The 19344-nt window shown below is 50.8% G+C and overlaps 1 protein-coding gene across 3 annotated transcripts in view; it reads left to right on the top strand.

Moving 5' to 3' along the window:
- IQSEC3 (IQ motif and Sec7 domain ArfGEF 3) overlaps nt 1-19344 on the top strand; it is a 102052-nt gene that overhangs the window by 55600 nt on the left and 27108 nt on the right. Inside the window, exons 4-6 of one of the 3 annotated variants that reach the window (XM_087813859.1) lie at nt 7020-7830; nt 7867-8152; nt 10111-10272. In XM_087813859.1, coding sequence (XP_087669985.1) covers nt 7020-7830; nt 7867-8152; nt 10111-10272 — 1259 coding nt within the window. Of the gene's footprint in view, nt 1-7019; nt 8153-10110; nt 10273-19344 lie in introns of those variants that run through there. The other 2 variants (XM_087813860.1, XM_087813858.1) reach the window with 2 other exon arrangements.

Raw genomic sequence — 19344 nt, 5'->3', positions numbered from 1 at the left:
GGAAGAGGAGTGATTTCCAAATTCATTCAGGCTCTCTAGAGAGTTGTATCTTGTTCCCTGCCGCTGTGGAGAAACAGCCCATTGGAGCCCATCTCAGATGTCCACATTATATACCTCTCCATGCTGTCCAACCCAGGGGTTGTGGAGCTGCAGTCAGTGGCATCCAGGCCCTGTTCCCCAAGTTAGGGTTCTGGGTGGAAACCACATCTCCTTCTGGAGAGCAGCCCTTTCCCTAGTGGATCTCCTATACCCAAGCCTCAGGGTCCGGCCTTACTATGGGGTAACTCTCAAGGGGAGACGTGGTGGCTGCATTTCCAACTTTGTGGGCCTCAGTTTCCTCATTTGTGACACAAGGAGCTATGCCAGGCATATCTAAGGACTTTTTCACTCTGAAGATGAGAATTCTACCATGGGCATGGGGAGCCCCAGAGGACCAGCCTATGGCAAGGCACACTGGGGTTTCCTCCGCTCAGTTGCATTCAGTTCAGGGAACAGTATTGCACAGCTGCTCTGTCCAGGGCCTGTGAGAGGCCTGGGGACACCACAGTGCAAAAGACACAGTCCCCGTGCTCAGAAAGCCCACATTCCAGTGATGGGCACTAACATGTAACTAGTACTAGCGAGAATGAAGGACACTATGTGTGGGCACAGTACTAGGTATTTTCTACCCATTACCTCCTCAGATCTGCACTGTATCCCAGTGAGCGAGGTACTGTCCCTCTCCCCATTTAAGAGTGAGAAGACTAAGGCTTAGTGATGTAAAGTAACTTGCCCGAGGATACACTCCAGGTATGGGTCATCCCTCATGCAGCCAAGACTTGGACCCCACAGCCTAAGATTTTAACCCAGCACCTGCCACTGTCTCCTGTTCCAATGAAGGGTAATTCCAAGGGCGTAGCCCCCAGGGCACTGTGGGAGCACTGAAGAGGGCAGCAGCCCAACCTGGAGTTCAGAGCAGGCTTCCCGGCGCAGCTCACCTGAGGGAGTCTCTGAACTAGGAGTAGCTGAGCTGCAGCACCCACCACTCCTACTTGGCTGTAATCAGGGAAGGCTCCTAGGGGTAGGCAGGCCTCAGGGGCCACACCCTGCCCAGTCAGATGGACCTCTCCCGTGCTGCCCTGAGCATCTCCTAAGCTCCTCTGCCCTCCCCAGACTCTCCGCCCCTCAGCCTCAGGTGAGGTTTGCTCCATGTACTGCTTCAGTGTTCTCAGTTGAGAAATCTTGGATCAGAGGAAACCCTTGCTCACATGTGAAAGCCCCTGTCACCTTCCCCATCCCCACCCCGCTCCCCCACATTCCTCAGCACTGTGGCTCCCAGCTAACTGCTGTTCCTTCCCCACCCTGTCTTGATGGCCATCTCTCAGTGGCAACCTGAAGAGAGGGAGCATGTTCTAATTAACACTGAGAGGCTCATTAGAGAGTCAGAGCCCTGGAGCCCCCTCCACTGCTTCTTCTGGCAGGAGCTGAGAGATTGATTTCTTGGGAGGAAGAGAGGCCACAATTACCTATGATTCATGGGGTTTAGAGAGAGGTGAGCAGAGCTGCTCCTTGGCCAGTGGGCCCAGAGGCCCCTCCCTCCCCTAGAGCTGTCCTCCCTTCTCCCATCTATCTGTCAACTCTCTGACGTGGCCCTGGTTAAGAGCAGGGTTAGGGTGGATGGAGCTGACCTGAGGCCCTGTCAGGCCCCCAAGCCCTATGGGAAGCAGGAGGAGGGTGTGGGTGAAGCATTTGACTCTAAGCCCAGATCCGGAAGAGAGCCTGGATTTTTATTTCCCCTGGGACAGAGGAGAGTTCAGTTTAGTTCATGTCTGCAAACATGTAAGTCACAACTATGGCTCTTGCTCAGTGCTGGGAACCAGGGGTACAGAGACAGATAGTACTGTCCAGCCTGTAGGCACAGTCTGTAGGTACAGAGAGGGCATTGATGGGGGAAGGAAGCAGCGGGAGACATGCAGGCTGGGGTGCAGCAGGCACAAGGCTGGACTAAATGGGATATGGTTGCATTCAATGCATTAGAACAAATGGAGAAGATCCAATAACTGAATTCAAATACCACAGTGAGCAGTTGTTCTGTGCCAGGCTCTGTGGTGGGTGCTATACATGGATCCGAAGATGACTAAAACATATCGAGGCCTCGAATAACATGTGCTCTGTTGCAGTCTGGGGGAGAGAAAGCAGGGTTAGATAAATATTACAAAGATGAGTGGAGAAAACAGCATTCTCTGTGGGGCCCAAGGCAGGGAGATCTGGTCTATTGGGGGACTAAGAAGGCTTTGTGGACGAGGTACATTGGAGACAGGTCTTAAAGAAAGGAGACATGGCTTTACCTGGAGGGAAGGGGGCAAGAATGGGATTCGAGGGCGGGGAGAACATTGCAGGCTGAGCAAATGCTCAGAGCAGAAGAGCCAGGCAGAGTGGAGCTGCTGTGTGCATGGGCTTTGTGCAGTGGAGGCTGGGAGGCAGGCAGGGCCAGATTGCTCAGCTTCAGAATGCCAGGAGGAAGCATTTATACTTCTTTTGGGCACTGGTCTCAAGCAGCGAAAAGCCTGTGTTTACATCTGCTTTTTGAGAGCATTGATCAGGGTACTGGTGTATCAGGTAGATGGTGGGGGTGGGAAGGAAGCAGGGAGGCAGGGAGGAGGCTGCAAAAGTGGTCCAGGTGGGGAGTCAAAGGGAGCCCCACGTGGCAATAGTCTGGTGGAAAGGTCAAGATGATTGCAAATATTGAGGACTTTGGGGCTGGTATATGTGGAAGATGGGGCAAAGGAGGACCCAAGGACAAATGAGAGGTCCCCAAACTGGATGACAATACAGCCAAGGTGCAGTTAGGCAAATAAGGAAGTCATTGAAAGCTGGTTTGGGTGAGGTGGGGAAAGACGATGGCTTTGTATAGGTGGATAGGGGACCCATAGGCTGTTGGAAATGCAGGGTCAAGGCTAAGAATGGAGATTTGAGAGTCATTCATAGTCATCGTTGACATCATTAGATAGCTACCGCTTACTGATCCCCTACTATGTGCCATGTGCTATGTGAAATAACTTAAGCTTCACAATAAGCGATTGTCAGCAGGATTAGCCTTATTTAACAGGTAAGAAAACTGAGAGACAGAGATGTTAGGAAACTTGTCCAAAGTCAACCAGCAAAGAAGAGGCAGATCTGGGACTGGGCATATTTCCTATGGCTTGTTCATCAATCCATTCAAGTAGAGTGAAGTTGTTATAAAATTATAGATAAGGTTCTTAGGTAAGAGGTAAGAAGACATCCGCCTGCAGAACATCCTTAGAGTTGCCACAAAGGCTTTGCCAGAGATAGTTTCCCTCTTAATTACTTGTTAATTATCAACTACCAGAGGCTTGTCTAATGACTTCCAACATAGAAATCATGGAAAATGTCCAGAAGTGTATAGAAAAATAATTAAAATGTGCCTGGAGAGTAGAAGATGGCACATATCTGGCTTGTAACTAGCATGCTTAGGGATTTGGTGATCAAAATGTAGGATTAAGGAACTCTATGGAGACTGGAGAGCTGAGGACAGAGTCTCAGGGTGATAAAAATATCAAGAGCTGCAGAAAAGAGGAAGGAGGAGGGTTGAGGATGAGCCATCAGATTTAGTGATTAAAGATCATTTTAGAAGACTGGTGGGAGCAGGAGACAGACTTCAAGGAGCCAGGGCATGCAGGGTTGGATCAGCAATTTGGCATCTGCTCATGCAGTGAGGCAGAGGGTGTAGACCGGTTCTCCAAAAGCTTTGATGGAAATAAAAAGAAATTGGGCTAGTGCCCCAAAGCAGGGGAGCCAAGCTGAGTTGTGTTTTAGCCTGGGGAGATCTGGGAGAGTCTGTAGGCAAGTGGAAAGGTGCCAATGGAAGGGTGGGGGTTGGAAATACAAGTAAAAGAGAGACTAGAGGATGAAGTAAACTTACAAAGGAGGCAAGAGAGGGTGAGATCGTCAGCTCTGGGAGAGGAAAGTTACAGGTCAGATTAGGAAGGTTTCTGAGAATCACAAAGATAACTTTGGAACTAATTCTTTAATTAATTCAGTAAATATTGATTGGAGGCCTACTATGTACTGGGTACTCTCCAAGCATTGGGGATGAAACAGCGAACACAGCAGGCAAAGTCTCAGCCTTCATGAGGCTTATAGTCTAGTGGAGGACTTAATGGAACAGATTCAAGAATTTAAAATCAAGTTTTCTCCTCTGCTTGGCCAAAACATGGACAGTGGCTGGTAGAAGTCTCTTTGGGTTACCTCAGCCAGCGTCCTGCCTCCAAGCAGGATGATACCATGCAAAAAGGATAGACCTCTTTAACTGTTTTGGAAACATTTCAGGGAATGGGATTTCATACTTTTCCTCTGTTGCCAATAGCATCTCATAACCTGAAAGGAATGCTCTTGGATATGGTGTTTCCCTAAAAGTGTGAATAGACCAGGTAGGAAAGAGATGTGAATTCCTGTCTGATGTCAGTTTCTCTTGGTGCTTGGGGAGAGATATGAGAGAGACAGAAATTGAGAAAGAAGGAAGCAGGTAAGTGGTCAGTTTCCTTCACTCTGGATGGCCTAAATTAATCAGGTGAAGCATCAGAGAGACTCTCTCCTGTTGGCCTCAAAGGGTCAAACAGCCCTGTTGCGAAGAGGGCGGTGTGGCTGAGAACAGCAGGCAGCCTCTAGTAACAGTCCTCAGTCTTAAAAAATCTCAAGGAACTGAATTCTGCCACCAACAGTGAGCTTGGAAGAGGACTCTGAGCTTACATGAGATTGACATTTTGGTTTCAGCCTGGTAAGATCCCAAGGAGAGAACCCAGTTGAGCTGTGCCCAGACTACTGACATAAAGAACTGTGAAAAAATAAATGGGTGTTGTTGTAAGCTGCTAAGTTTGAGAGAACTTGCTACATAGCAATAGATAACTAATACATTTAGTATGATTTTTTAAAAGAGAAATATTAGTGTTCCTACATACAATATGAAGATTATGAGGATGGGAGAGCTTCCTGCTTTCTGCTTAAAGCCTTGTACCTTGTGAAATGCAAATACTTCTGGGAGGAGTTGTAGGAAGCCTTTTTGGCCATCCAAACCTTAATAAGGAATTTTCCAGCTATCTTCAGAGAAGAGTGTTGGATGTGGAGAGAGAGCATAATGCCACTAGATTTGAGGATGGCTCAAGGCACTGAATGGTGGGACTAGCAGAGAATCCTGCAGAGAGAGTTGAGGGCATTCATTTTACCAGGGCTTGTCCCTAAGGATTGGGATTATATCTGTGAGGTCTCCTGGGCAGGAGGGTGCCTCCACTGGTCCAGCTGTGGGTACCCACAGGGTGGAACAAAGGGTATTGCTGGGGCTGTGGGAAGGCAGTCACTCCAGCTGCATTCCCTGGTGGGTTGAGTGGAGCAGGAAGTGGGTAGAATGGTTCTTTCTACTGAGGAATGAAAATTGGCCTTTTTATCTATACCCCTCCCCACCCATGGTCCTGGGGGAACATGGGAGGGATGATGCTGTTCTTGCCGTAAGTTGCTTATCTCAGCCCATCTATCTCTATCCTTAGGTCAGGAATGACACTAGGTGTCAGTGGAGTGTATGGCTGTGAATAGGACATAATTTCAGGGCCCAGGAATACTTCCTCGCTGTCTAAACTTCCCTAAGGACTGGTTGGTGCCCACAATGCTACTGTTTGTCCATCTCCTTAACGTAGCACTTGTCCCTTATTTAAATGCAAAAACCTCCAGGAAGGGGCATGGTTAAATGTTACTGGTCATTCACATCTCAGGGGGAATATCTTTCTTATCCTTTCCTGAGAGGGTCTGATAAGAGAGAAGTAAGAGCATAATAAGGGATAGAAAAGATCATAGACAGGGGACAGAGCTGAGAAGATGTAAGTAAAGGCCTTGAAGATAAATTGGCCCCTTGTCAGACATTTTCCTGGGATCAGATCTACCCAGATGAGGCTGCATGCCCCTACCAGTTAGCCCCACCAAGTCCAGCCCTGGTTGTACAGCTCCCATTTTTGAGCACAGAGGTGACTTGAATTGTAAAGCATGGTAGCCTGGAAGGGACTTCCCCTCTTGATACAGCCATCCATCATCCATCCATCATCCATCCATCCATCCATCCACCCAGCTTTGAATTAAATTAACATTTATTGAGCACCTACTGTGTGCCAGCCCTTGGGCTGGGTACTGGGAACACAGAGATAATCAAACCCCAATCCCAGCCCTTATGATGTCCCAGGGGCTGCCCCAATGCAGTGACATAAATGCTAAGAGGAAAAGCAGGTGAAAGGAGTAGTAGCAGCAATTTTTTAAAAGCATTTCTGTTTAATTTTTAAATTATTTTAAAATATATCTTTATTGATTTCAGAGAGAGGAAAGGAGAGGGAGAGAGAGAGAGAGATAGAAACATCAATGATGAGAGAGTCATTGATAGAACCTGCAACCCAGGCACGTGCCCTGACCAGAATCGAACCCCGGTTGCCTGGATCCCAGGTCCACACTCAACCGCTGAGCCATGCCCGGCCAGGCTAAATTATTTTAAAGTGTGCACAAAACTAGAAAGAATAGTGTAATAAACTGTCTTATGGTTATCACCCAGCTCCAACAACTTTTATTAATATTTTTTCATCTAACACACTTTTTTGGTGGAGTATTTTAATACAAATTCAAGACATGAATTTCATCCATAAATACTTCCATATGCATCACTGATAGGAACATTTTAAAATGATCACCAAACCAGCAATATCTTACTATAATCGGTAATACCTCTCCCCTGCCCTGAGGCCTCACCAAGCCCTGGAATCCCTTCCGACATCCTACACTTCTAGGGGTCTTGCCAAGGACCTGCTCTCTCCTGCCATGCACGCTTGTTTTCAGACCTCAGTGCCCCACAGTTGTGCATTCCTGGGCCCCTGCAAAGTTTAGCCAGGTGACTCCCCCGCATTAAAGGACAGCCATCAGCACCCTCTTTTAGAAGGGCTGTGACACACCTTTCCTAAGTGCGCTTTTCCTCCTCTCTGCCCTTGTTGCAGATTGAAATGCTAGAGCACAAGTACGGGGGCCACCTGGTATCCCGGCGGGCCGCTTGCACCATCCAAACCGCTTTCCGCCAGTACCAGCTCAGCAAGAACTTCGAGAAGATCCGCAACTCGCTCCTGGAGAGCCGCCTGCCGCGTAGGATCTCCCTGCGCAAGGTGCGCGCGCCCACCGCGGAGAGCCTGGCGGCCGAGAAGGCGCTCATGGAGGGCTACGGCCTCCTGGGGCTGCCGCTGGTGCGCTCGCCCTCCCTGCCGCCCGCCTTCGCGGGCACGCTCACCGAGCTGGAGGACTCCTTCACCGAGCAGGTGCAGTCCCTGGCCAAGTCCATAGACGACGCCCTCAGCACCTGGAGCCTCAAAACCATGTGCTCCCTGCAGGAGAGCGGCGCTTACCAGATCCACCAGGCCTTGCACGGCGGCGCCGGGCCGCCCGGCCTGGAGGCAGAGATGCGGGAGCCCGAGAGCGCTCGCCCGGGAACCGGGGAGGAGGCCGCCGAGGCCGCGGGCCTGCCCCAGGGCCACAGCAGCACCCTGATGATGGCTTTCCGGGATGTCACCGTGCAGATCGCCAACCAGAACATCTCTGTCTCCTCCTCCACCGCTCTGTCTGTGGCCAACTGTCTGGGCGCACAGACTCCCCAGGCCCCAGCGGAGTCCCCTGCGGGCCACGCCGAGCTGGGCGAGGCCCAGGCTCCGGCGGCCCCGGCGGCCCCAGCCGCAGGCCCGGGAGACGCGCCCGCCCAGATCGCGCGCGCAAAAGAGGGGGCCGGCGGGGCCCCGAGGGCCGGCTCCCCTGCGGCCACGGGTGCGGCCGTGCAGGAGGCCCCGGCCGCACCGGGAGAGGAGGAAGCGGAGGCGGAGGCGACGGGGAGCGCGGGGAAAGGGGCCGGGGCCGAGGCCGAGGCCGGCGACAGCTCGGAGCAGCTGAGCAGCAGCAGCACGTCCACCAAGTCCGCCAAGTCCGGCTCGGAAGCCTCGGCATCGGCCTCCAAGGAGGCCCTGCAGGCCATGATCCTGAGCCTGCCGCGCTACCACTGCGAGAACCCGGCCAGCTGCAAATCGCCCACGCTCTCCACCGACACGCTGCGCAAGCGCCTCTACCGCATCGGCCTCAACCTCTTCAACATGTAAGTGAGGCTGGGCTCGGAGCAGGGCCTGGGGGAGGGAAGGCAGGCTAGCGGGGAGCCACGGAATTCAGCACAGCACCCCAGGGCCCTCGCAGGTGGCGTTTGTGCCACGCCTGCTCCTTGAGATTCTGTGTACACATACAGATTTTAGCTTTAATTGTTATTGATTTAAGAAACATTAGGAACAAAATGGCATTTCAAACCCATGCTTTCACCACTGTTACTGCTTAAGATGAAGCTAGAGATTGAAAAGTGAGAGAACTGAAAAGAAAATACAGTATTAAGTAAATAACGGTACAGATTATATGAGGATTGCGCAGAAATCATTCAGGTAGGATATGAAGTTAGGGGCCCACAGCAATCGGGTGGGGTTGATGAAGAGGAGAGACAGACAGTGAGCAAAGGGGAAAATGAGGCAAGGGGAATGAGGGGCGGGTGGGGGAAAGAGAAGAGACCTACTTTAAGGGGTTCAAGTAGAAAGCAGAAGAGGGAGGGGCAAAGGGGGGGGAGACGGAAAGAGTGTGAAGCAGGCTGGGGTGTAGGACAAAGAGAACAGGGGAATGAAGGAGAGAAATGAACGACTGTCAGAGCCCCCAGGGAGAGCCCCAGCCAAACCTTTTCCCACAACCAGAATGTATACAGCTGGTGGCAAGCAGAGGGAGCACACATGGAAATTTCAAGTACATGAGGCACTGATCTCCACCCTCCGCTCAACCCTTCCTTCATAGCCCTGAGCCAGGAAACACAACATCCCTCCTGCCCACACGCATTATTTCCTGAGTGCCAGGCACCAGGACTACAAAGATGAGTAAGACACATCCCCTGCTCTCAAGGAGCGTGTGTCCTGGGGAGAATAACTACCGTTCATAAAGCATCTGCAGTCTTCCCAACAGTATTAAAGGTAGCATTGTTATGCCATTTTACAGAAAAGGAAACAGGCTCACACTAGTGAGTGAGTTGCACACTATGACACAACTAGTAAGCTACAGACTTAGGTGAAGCCAGATCTGTCTAACTCCCAATCCATTGCCTTTTCTTTTACATCAGGCTGCCGTCCTGGTGAGCAGCCCCCACCTGACACATCCAGGGCATCACTTCAACATGCACACAAATGTTCACACAGATTCTTGGATCCCTCAAGACAGTGGTTCTCAAACTATCTATGGTGAAGGACCAGTTTTGGTTTTTACCCAACACATTGTGGGCCGATACTTTTGTAAAATACAATAAAAATGAACTGCTAGAAACACATTCTTGGTTGTCCTGAAAATGTCAAAGTGCTGTAAAAGGTTCTAAATGCTTACCCTCTATTTCTGTACTTATCTTCTCCTGGATGAGTAAGAAACAATTCAGGGAAGAGCATGGATTTGCAGACCACACTGTGAGCACAACTGCCTTAAGACACAGCACCCACACCCACACCCACACCCACACCCACACATAGACTCAAGCCTGGGACTGTAAATGCCGGAGAACAGGATTCTTGTGTATCCACCATCCACAGGGAACAGGGAATGTGGGGGAGATCTCACCGCTGTTCCTAATCTCATCCTCTCCAAATTCCAGGATGGGTACTGCATATAGACAACAGGACCTTGGGGACCTCTTGACAGGCCTCTGGGTGAGATCTGGTGGGAGTGAGGCAGAAAGAGGGAAGATACCTCTTCACCTGTTCTGGAATTCACTTTGCTTGGCCAAACCTCCCCTTCCCCCCTTCCCGCCCCACACTATCTTCACTCCTTTGTGGGATGGTTCAGGAGGGTGAGGCTCAGGGGAAAGGTGCTTTTGATGGGGAGCCCCTCTTCTGCGGAAAGAATCCTGGCATTTCCTGAGAATTCTTTCCAAGGACCTCCAGACACTTTTTATGGGTTCCATGGGCTGGAAGAACAGAGAAAGAAGCCGTGGATAGCCTTGGCTCACTCTCCACTCCTTCTCCCCACCCCCATCCACACCCCCAGAAACCCAGACAAGGGCATCCAGTTCCTGATCTCACGTGGCTTCATCCCTGACACCCCCATCGGCGTGGCCCACTTCCTGCTCCAGCGTAAAGGCCTCAGCCGGCAGATGATTGGAGAGTTCCTGGGTAACAACAAGAAGCAGTTCAACCACGACGTGCTGGAGTGAGTGCCCCACCCCCGGGGCTCCCCACCCCCTCCTTCAATTCCCTCCTTCCCACTGGGATGGGGGACCTCAGCTAGGAAGGACTCAGGGAAGAAAGAGGGATGTCTGAAGTCTTGTCCATTTCCCAGAAAGCCTCTCCCTAGTCCTAGCAGTTTCCTGTTTGTTCCCAGGAACCAGAATCCCCATGGCCTTTAGCCAATCACTGCATTTTGACCAGCCTGCTTCCCCTAGAAAGTCTCTTATTTATTGAGCACATTATGTACAGGGTACCATTGGTACAGAAATGGTCAAAGGAGACAAAAAGGCCACCTTCTCTCCCACCCTCAGGGGCAAGAAAATGGGCCTGGAGAGGAGAGGGCTGTCAGTGCTGGGGCCTTCTCCGCCTGGGGAACAGACCCCTCAACCCACCCTCTCCTTGCCACCTGTCGAGCCCCCAGACCCCCCACAAGCATCTACCTGCTCCCCACCTAGGATCATTTTCATATCGGTGGAGGCAAACATGAGGCAGAAAAAAGAAGGGGTTAGACTGAGGGGTTTTAGAGCAGGAAAACGCTATGATTCCATAAAGATGGACTGACCACCCAAATCACGACAATCAAAGAAACTTGCTCTCCAGTCTAATAGGTGGGGGGTGGGGTGAGGGGGCTCCCTTTGCTAGTGTTCAGCTTTGCCAGTGTGAACAGGCAAGAGCCTCTTCACACTCGCTGCCCCTCTCGAGCTGCCGGGCAGGGGTGGCATTACTTGAGGAGCAGGCCTTGGAGCACCCCTCCCTGGCAAAGAGAGGGTGAGGTCCCAGGAAGTCTGTTCCAGGCCCCTGCCACTCCCCAGATGTACCTTCTCTCTCCCACTGGGCCCCCTAGGCTCAGATGTTCTTGAAGGTCACCATTCTGTAGGGAGCCACCCCCACTTCCCTTCCCCTTTTCTCCTTGGATACAGTCAACAGAAGTGTTTCCCCTGGGGTCCTAGGAGAACCTCTCCTGTTTGTCCTTGCTCTTGGAGCAGCAAGGGCCTGCTGCCGAGGGGCAGAGGGCTCCTAATCAAGGCTTTGGAAGTGTGAGTCACCCAACCTGACCGGCAAGGTAGTCACTGTCCTTGGAGTGGGAGCTCAGAGACCTGGCTTAGTTTAAGGAGCAGTATTGGTGCTGTCTGGGCCTGCGTTTCCCTGCCTGTGGAGTGTGGATGTTGGCTGATGAGGAATGGACCAGCTGCCCCATGGAATCCTTGTCATATTCCTAAATTTACTGGTAGGGTGGTTGTCTAACTGCATATAGTCAGAAGAATGGGGACTTGGGTCCATCTGAGGGACCATGAAATCCCCAGAACCCAGCTCCTGCCTCTGACTCTCAGTGGCTTTGGACAGTTTGCTGTCCCTTTCACATCGATGGTTGAGATGTTCTGAGTGCCTCACAAAGGAAAATAAACTGATGAATGCGCAGCATTTCCCTGTCGCCCTCCCTTCTTCTGCCATTGCCTCTGACTCCCCTTTCCCTTCACCACCACCCCTGCTGAAGAGGAGAAAGATCAGGTTTTTCAGACGCTTCCCTTCCCCTGTTTTTCCTCCATCTGGTTCCCCTCTCTGGCTTTTTCATTGGCTTTTGTCCCCTTTCCACTCTGTAGGAGGGTGAGTGGAGGTGTTGTGCCCTATGGCTTTGTTCTTTCGGACTGTTCCACACCCCCGGGGGGCCCTGCTTTGTCTCTGTGCTCTGAGTACAGGGGCGACTGCTTCACTCACAGGCCCTGACTGTCTGCTCTGTTCTCTCTCTTCTGCTTCCCTAGTCCCGGTGTCACCTGACCCTGGAATTTTAACCTGCCAGGCTCACATTGACCTGGAGTACTGGGAACCTACGGTTTTTCTCCAGCCCAGGTCACGCTGAGCAGCACAATGAAAACTAATTGCCACCCTCCCTGCGAGATGGAATGTGTGGGCTGGAGACTCAGACCAGCCCTGCAGCCTGTGCTGGCAGGAGACCTGGGCTGGGGACTGGGCTAGCAGCTGAGGCAGCGCCAGGCCTGGGCCCAGGAGGCAGTGGCGGGGTAGGAGAGATGGCTGGACCTGAGAGGAAGGGCCCATCTCTGAACCTGGCTCTGCTCCTAACACACTATGTAGCTTTTGGAAGGCACTTCTCCTCTAGGCCTCAGTTTTCCATCTGTAAAACCAGAGGGTTAGGCTGTGTGATCTCAGAGGTCCCTCCAACTCCTGTGAATCTATCATTTTCCCCATTTCCCATTGCATCTGTAGCACACTGGCATCGTGCAGAATCATTCACCTTAAACATGGGGGCCCTGCTTTGTCATCCTGCCAGAGCATTCCTCAGGCTCCAGGGCAGTGCAGGGCACCAGAGTTCATGGGAGAACAAGATGACCATTCATCACGCGTTCATTGAACACCCAGTGCCTACCACATGTTGGAAACGGGGCTGAGCTAGCTGTCCTGTGTATGTATGTGGATGGGGGAAGAATAGGAATGGCTCATGCGTCAGGGAACTTACAGGCCCAGGTGTCAATTGGGAGAGAAGAATGGAGAAGCATGGAAAAGGAGGCAGGAGGACCAAGCAGGCTCCAGCCAGCATTGTGGGTTTGGGGGAGACTGAGTACAGAGCTGAGCCCCAGTTCTGCCCCAGTGAATGCCTCATCCCTCATGCTTTATTCTGCAGCCAAGCGGGCCCTGGGCTCGGAGGGCTCGGCACATTCAGCCTCTGCACACAGAAAGGAGCCCTCCTCCCCCAAGGCCACAGTTTGCTGACCACCTGGATTGTCTCCTACAAAGTGCCAGGAGGAAGAAGGTGGGGACGCAGGAAGAGGCAGGCACTAGCAGGGGAGCCACATGCTGGGGTTTTGGCACATCCCTGCCTCTCAAGCCAGCTGTTCTGGTACCTTTCAGGACCCTCTGCCTCTTCCTTATTTCCACCAGAGAAAACACACAATAACCAAGTCACCAGTGCCATTTTGCCCAGGCCTGGAAGGCTTCATTGGGATTCTACACAGTTCCCCTGCCCCCGCCTGGTGACATTCAGCAACTTACATCCGTTCTATACAAGGCTGTTTGCTGAATAAAAGGACATAAATCACCCATCCCCTTGGAGACTGAGACAAGACAAGCCACAGCACTCTCCAAGGAGCAGCCAGACAGGAAGGGGAGAGGCCTCTGGAAGAGGAAAGGGTGGGACCCCCAGATACCCCCTCCCAACTCTTATGCCTGTGGGAGAAGGAAGGGGAGCCTGAGCAGAATCTGCCTCCGCGCTGACCTGTGTCTGAGCATCATAGATGCAGTAACATTTGCTTCCAGGATCAGGCCCTCGGGGCTCTTAGAAGCTGACCTCCCATCCCTTTGTGCCCTACTTCCATAGACAACACACTCCAAGAAGGAACGTATTCAACCAGGCTTTATTCAAATAATAATAGAAGGCCTTCTGAGCTCAAAGGATCGTGTCCATCTGTGTTCACCTGGAAAGGGCATTTTTTCTTTTTAAGGAGAAACCAGCCTCACTTCCCTTATTTGTAAAATGGGGAAATAGTACCTATCTAATATGAATGAAATATTTTCAATGCACATAAAATGCGTAACTCAGCACCTGATGCTTAGTAAATTCTTTTTTAAATGTTAGCTATTTCTATTATTATCTTTCCCACTTGAAAGCACAGGGCATTAGATATACGCCCCCCCAAACCCACCCCACATACACCCCACCCCCAACACAGGGAAACCAAAGACTCTTCAGTTCTACTCCCTAGACAGCAAGAACTTCTGAGGAAGGAAGGGAGCTCATTTGGGAACCATGCTATACTCTGAGGAAGTCCTCTCGGTGCTGAGGAGACGGGGGAGTGGCTGGCCCAGCAGCGGGAGCCAGACAGCAGCAGGGATTAGGATCTTTTGGGGCTGAAAGCTTCTCCCTTGCAGTTTTCACATGGCTGGGAAATTTGGCTGTGCTCTATTTCCTTCCTGAAATGTTTGCTTCAGCAGGTTTGAAGGCTGTGAATGGGGACTGTTCCGTGCTGGCTGTGAGTAGTCTCTTTTCTGGCCCAAGTGATCTTTGCAATGGGCATCTCGTACACATGGAGGGCATTAGTGTCTGTCATTTCCCCGGAAATGCTCGAAGGGCAGGTTTTGGTTTGAGCTGCCAGAAGGAAGTTTCCCAAATGTTCCTACTCTCACTTTGTCTACTTCATTCTTTGTTAGATATTAGAGTTTGACATTTTAGTCAGACTTCATGATTTCATTTCCATAGAAATGTGTTGGCCAGAATTTAATAGATTTGTTCGTAGGGGACATTCAGAAATGAAGACAGATTGTCTATCGTACTCAACAGGCTGGAAAGCTCCGGCCTTTCATCACTAGGAAGAAATTATTTGAGAACATTCTGCCCATAGTGCCGTGTGTACCTCAGAACTGTTGCCTTATTCCTGAGGAATTCTGCGAGGAAGAGGAGAGTCCACTGGGGCCCAGGCAAACCCTTAAGTGTGGGGAGAGGGTGGACAGAGGCCTGGGGCAGAAAGGGATAGACTTTGGGGTTATTTCCCAAGTTTGCTCTGCAAACTTCACGCTGCCACCACCCAGAGGAATGGAAGGAGGGGATCTCTTCTGAAAGTGATGTCTGGGATTTTATGGCCTTGACCTCTTACCTTTCCAGTGCCCTCCCCCAAACCCCCAACCACTCACCCACCTATCCCCCCTCCCACACACACATAAATGAGAGCTACCCCTTAACAGTAAAGAATCATGAGCACTAAAGAACTACTTACTCCTTTGGAGATCTTGGGGCTCTGAGTGTGGGGTGAACAAGTCCAGAGTTGAGACTCCCCTTGGCTTGGTCACATTATCATACAAACTGGGCTTTTACACAAAAATGAACATACCTACCCCCCAGTTCCTTCCCAATTACTCAGGCCCTAGCTCTGGAGGGGTCTGTCCTAATCCCTGTGTGATGTTCAGGTGTGGCTGAGACTGGCCACTCTTTGAAGTGGGACTTTAGAAGAGGCTTCCTGGAAGCTATGCTCTCCTGGGATTTTAGGAGGGCTGGCTCTGAGTGAGCAGGCCTCGAGACATCGCAGTGACAGCTCAGATGTACGTATCAAGCAATTACTGTGTGCCAGCAGGCACTGTTCCAAGACCCATACCATGCAAAACCTCATTTCATCTTCGCAGCCACTCTGCCAGGTGAGTGTTATTAAACTGAGCCAAATGAAGGACCTGAGGAGCAGAGGTTAGGTAGCTTGTCCACAATCACAGAGCTAATCGATGGCTGAGATCTTCAGCCAGGCAACATGGTTCCATAACCTGAGCTTCTAAGCCTACATCTTCCTACCTCTGTACTGTATCCCAAGACCAGTGTGAACCTGATGCCTTTATAGTCCTTGTCAGGTGTGAATCGTGGTACTGGAAGATCCCTTGGATGGTCCACTAGTCCAGCCCCCTCATTTTACCTAGGCAGAAACTGAAGCCCAGAAAGAAGAAATGACTAGCTCCCTGGCCAGTGGAAGAGAAAATGAATGGTATCAGGTACTATCCCTTGACTTACCTTTGCTATGCTCTGACCCTTTCATCTGAGAAGGAAGCAGAGCCAAGAAACTGATTCATAAATCTCAAGAAGACTGAGCTAGATTCAGTTTCCTTTAAAGGGTTGGTGGATGAATGTCTAGTAGTATAATTTCAGGCAGAGTATTTGGTGGTGAGGGAAAGGGTCTTAATACCTATGCTAGAGGGAAGGAACTTTTCAAGTCCACTTACTTACCTGGCATGTCAATCCAGACTTGGTCTCCAGGTACATAAAGAAAATTATCATTTATTAAGCTTTGTTTTATACTAAGAACTTTACATACATTATCTCCTTTAAAACTTATAACCACCCTGCCCATGAGGTGTTATAGGTATCAGCTCCATTCTACAGATGGGAAAAGAGAGGCACAGAGAGGCTGAGTGACTGAATAGCTAAATGGTAGAAACAAGATTCAAACCCAAGGGCATCTGACACCAGAGGCCTGCCTTCTCATTCCACCTTCTGTTGCTGGTATAGAGCAGTGGTTCTCAAAGTGTGGGCCCCAGAACAGCAGCAGCAGCACCTGGAAACTTGTTAGCAACATCTTCTCAGACTCCAGCCCAGACCCAGTGCATCAGAAAGTCTGGGGACAGCAATTTGTGTGGTAATAAACCTGCATTTGATTCTGATACCTGCTCAAGCCTGAGATCCACTGGCAAACAGGGATGCTTGCCAGGCCCAGAAAAAGGAAAATCATTCTGGGCATCCACACTGGCTTCTAATGTGTTTAGGAAGTTTACACGGAGTTCTTTCGGTTCCTAAATTCTCAAGGTCTGACTGGCTGCCATCTCTTCTGGGTCCCCCTCAAATAAGATTTTATTTGTCCTCATGTCATCACCAGGAACACTGGCAGATCCTCCTGCGTCAGCTTCCCTCTGTTTCATTTTCTTAGCCACACTGCACTTTTCCAAAAAGCCTTGACCTTTGTTGGGCATGTTATGAGTTCCGACTAACAAAAATAACTTTCTGGCGTATGCGGATATTTTTAATTGAATTGTATGAGCCAAGAACTGCAGAAATAAAACCAGGGTTCCTACATCCCATGGCAGTGGGTGGTTTCATTTTCCACCCTCATTCTGAAACCTGAAATCTGTCTCTACCAGCCGCACAAGTCCCAGGTCTGTAATGCACACACCTCCTCCCTGCCTCAGCCTGCACCTCACCTTCCAGATCTTTACTGTCTGTTCTGGCCAATTAGAAATCCCTGCTGCTGTCATTACCTACTTTCAGCTCCCAACCAGTTCCTTTGTCTGCCAGACATTGTTTTACTGTCATAAAAAAAAAAAAAAAAGTTGAGATGACGAAATTCATTTTGATCACAGATCATGTAGAACTCCCTGCAACACAAACTGATTCCACGCACAGATCAGTGCTGAGCCATTTTATACACGACTGTACCTCTTTACACAGATGCAGGGAACATCTGTGCTGATGTTTCCCCCACCTTGTGGGGTACTTGCTGTAGCCCCTGCAGACACCCACAGGAAAGAGGGAGGCCTGCGCAGAAGGAGCTTCATAACACTCGTGACGCACCTCTCAGCGGCACCTGCAGAGGCAGGTCCAGACGAGCACTGTTGGAAGCTGTCTAGTCAGCCCCCGTGTGCCGGGATCTCATCACTCACTCACTTGTATAAGCAGCTGAGGGGAGAGGGAAGGACGTCACTCCACACGACGGAATCCACGGGGCCATTTCCCTGGCAGCTTGTCCAAGTGTCAGGTCAACTCCTGATGATTCTGCACAGCAGGCTGGTGGGCCTAGCCATCGTGGGGAACCAGGCAGAGCTTCCAAAGGCACAAGCTACTGGACTCCTTCCCCAGCTGACCACGTTGCTCGAGTTCTCGTTCATTTACTCAGTTGGTCTCTCACTTATTCATTCATCCTACAAATGTTTATTGGGTTCATACATAAGGATACAGAGATTCTGAGCACTGCCTCTTCTGGAAGGAGGGCATAGCCTAGAGGGAAGACAGGCAGGTGAATGTTAGAACACAACTACAGTGGCAAGCAGAAGGCTTGCCCAGGGTTCAGCAGGGGTCGAGGAATACTGAGAGACTGCCCACTGAACAGAGGCTTGCAAGGTTGGGGCTGGGCGGCAGGAAGAAAGAACAGTGTGTGCAAAAGTGGGGGGGCATGTTAGTGAGACGGCAGGAGGGGAGCCAGTGTGCCGAAGGGGCAGGGGGAGCTGGGAAGCTAACAGGGCCTGGCTTGCTCTGCTGAGGAGGTCGTGTTTCCTGCAAGGGATGTGGGAAGCCCTTGAAAAAATATAAGCAGAGGAATGAGTGACAGGGCCAAATGGTGTCCTAGAAGGATTGTTCTGGAGTATGATTTGGAGGCAGCGAGGCTGGTTAGGAGGCTATTGCAGACACGTTGTGGAGGGAATGATGCCTTAAATCTCAGGAGTGGCCTCAGGGAGGGTAGGAGTCAGTGCAGCCCGGAGGCATGGAAAAGCAGTGGGCCTGGTGACCAGTGTAGAAGAACAGGGGTGGCCAGATCCTGGTGGGCAGCCTCCTGAGCTGCTGAGAACTCAGAATACTCAGTCTTTGCATATGAATATGTTTGTGTTTCAAGCCCAGTGCAGTAATGTGCACAAATTATGCTAAATAAACATGCATATATTTTCAGTTTGGGAGTGGAGGAAGATGCTGGGTTTGGGGACTTTAATCTGAAGAGTTCCTCAAACCAGACATTGTCAGATATTTACTGAGAACAAGTTAAAATATTAAATACCAAGTAAAACATAAAATATATACAACCTGACTTCTCTGCAAGAGATGCTAGCACCACCTGTGGTCGTCGGAGTATTGCCCATGATGTTCAGACAAGAGCACCCAGATTCAGACAGCAGGAGGAACACAGAAGGGGGCTGGTTAAGTTCCAGTCGAAGGCACAGAGTTGATAGTTTACATGAGCCCTCCACGCTCAGCAACACCACTACTTAACACAGTCTTTTATAAACAATATACCAACACCAAAAAGGACATTAACTAGTTAGGGACTAGTAATAAAATAATAAGGGCGAATTCATCACAAGAGATAAACATAAGAGTTGTCAGCATGAAGTCAGCATTTAGAGCAATTGGAATGGGTGAGGCCACCTAGAGAAGAGCTGCTAAGAGGCCCACCCAGCCGGAAGTTAGAAGCTGGGCAGAGGAGGCGGGGGTGGAGGAGGAGGAGGAGGGAGGAAGAGGAGGAGAGAGGAGGAGGAGAAGGGAGGAGGAGGAGGAGGAGGGAGGAGGAAGAGGAGGGAGGAGGAGGAGGAGAGAGGAAGAGGAGGGAGGAGAAGGGAGGAAGTGGAGGAGGGAGGAGGAGAGGGGAGGAAGAGGGGGAGGGAAGAGGAGGGGGGAAGGAGGAGGAGGGGGAAGGAGGGGGGGAGGAGGAAGGGGGAGGAGGGAGGAGCAGGAGGAGGGGTGCCTCCAGAGAGGAAAGAGTGAACTGGGGGAGGGCGGTGTGGAGGAAGCAAGAGAGAAGAGCGTTTTAAGCAGGAGCATTAACCAGGTTGATGCTGCCAAGAGGCTGGTGGGACAAGGACAGAAGTT

Source organism: Miniopterus natalensis, chromosome 2 (genome assembly GCF_054644295.1).
Source record: "Miniopterus natalensis isolate mMinNat1 chromosome 2, mMinNat1.hap1, whole genome shotgun sequence".
Taxonomy (NCBI): domain Eukaryota; kingdom Metazoa; phylum Chordata; class Mammalia; order Chiroptera; family Miniopteridae; genus Miniopterus; species Miniopterus natalensis.
The sequence above is the reverse complement of the archived record's forward strand: the minus strand, read 5'-3'. Positions and strand labels throughout refer to the sequence as shown.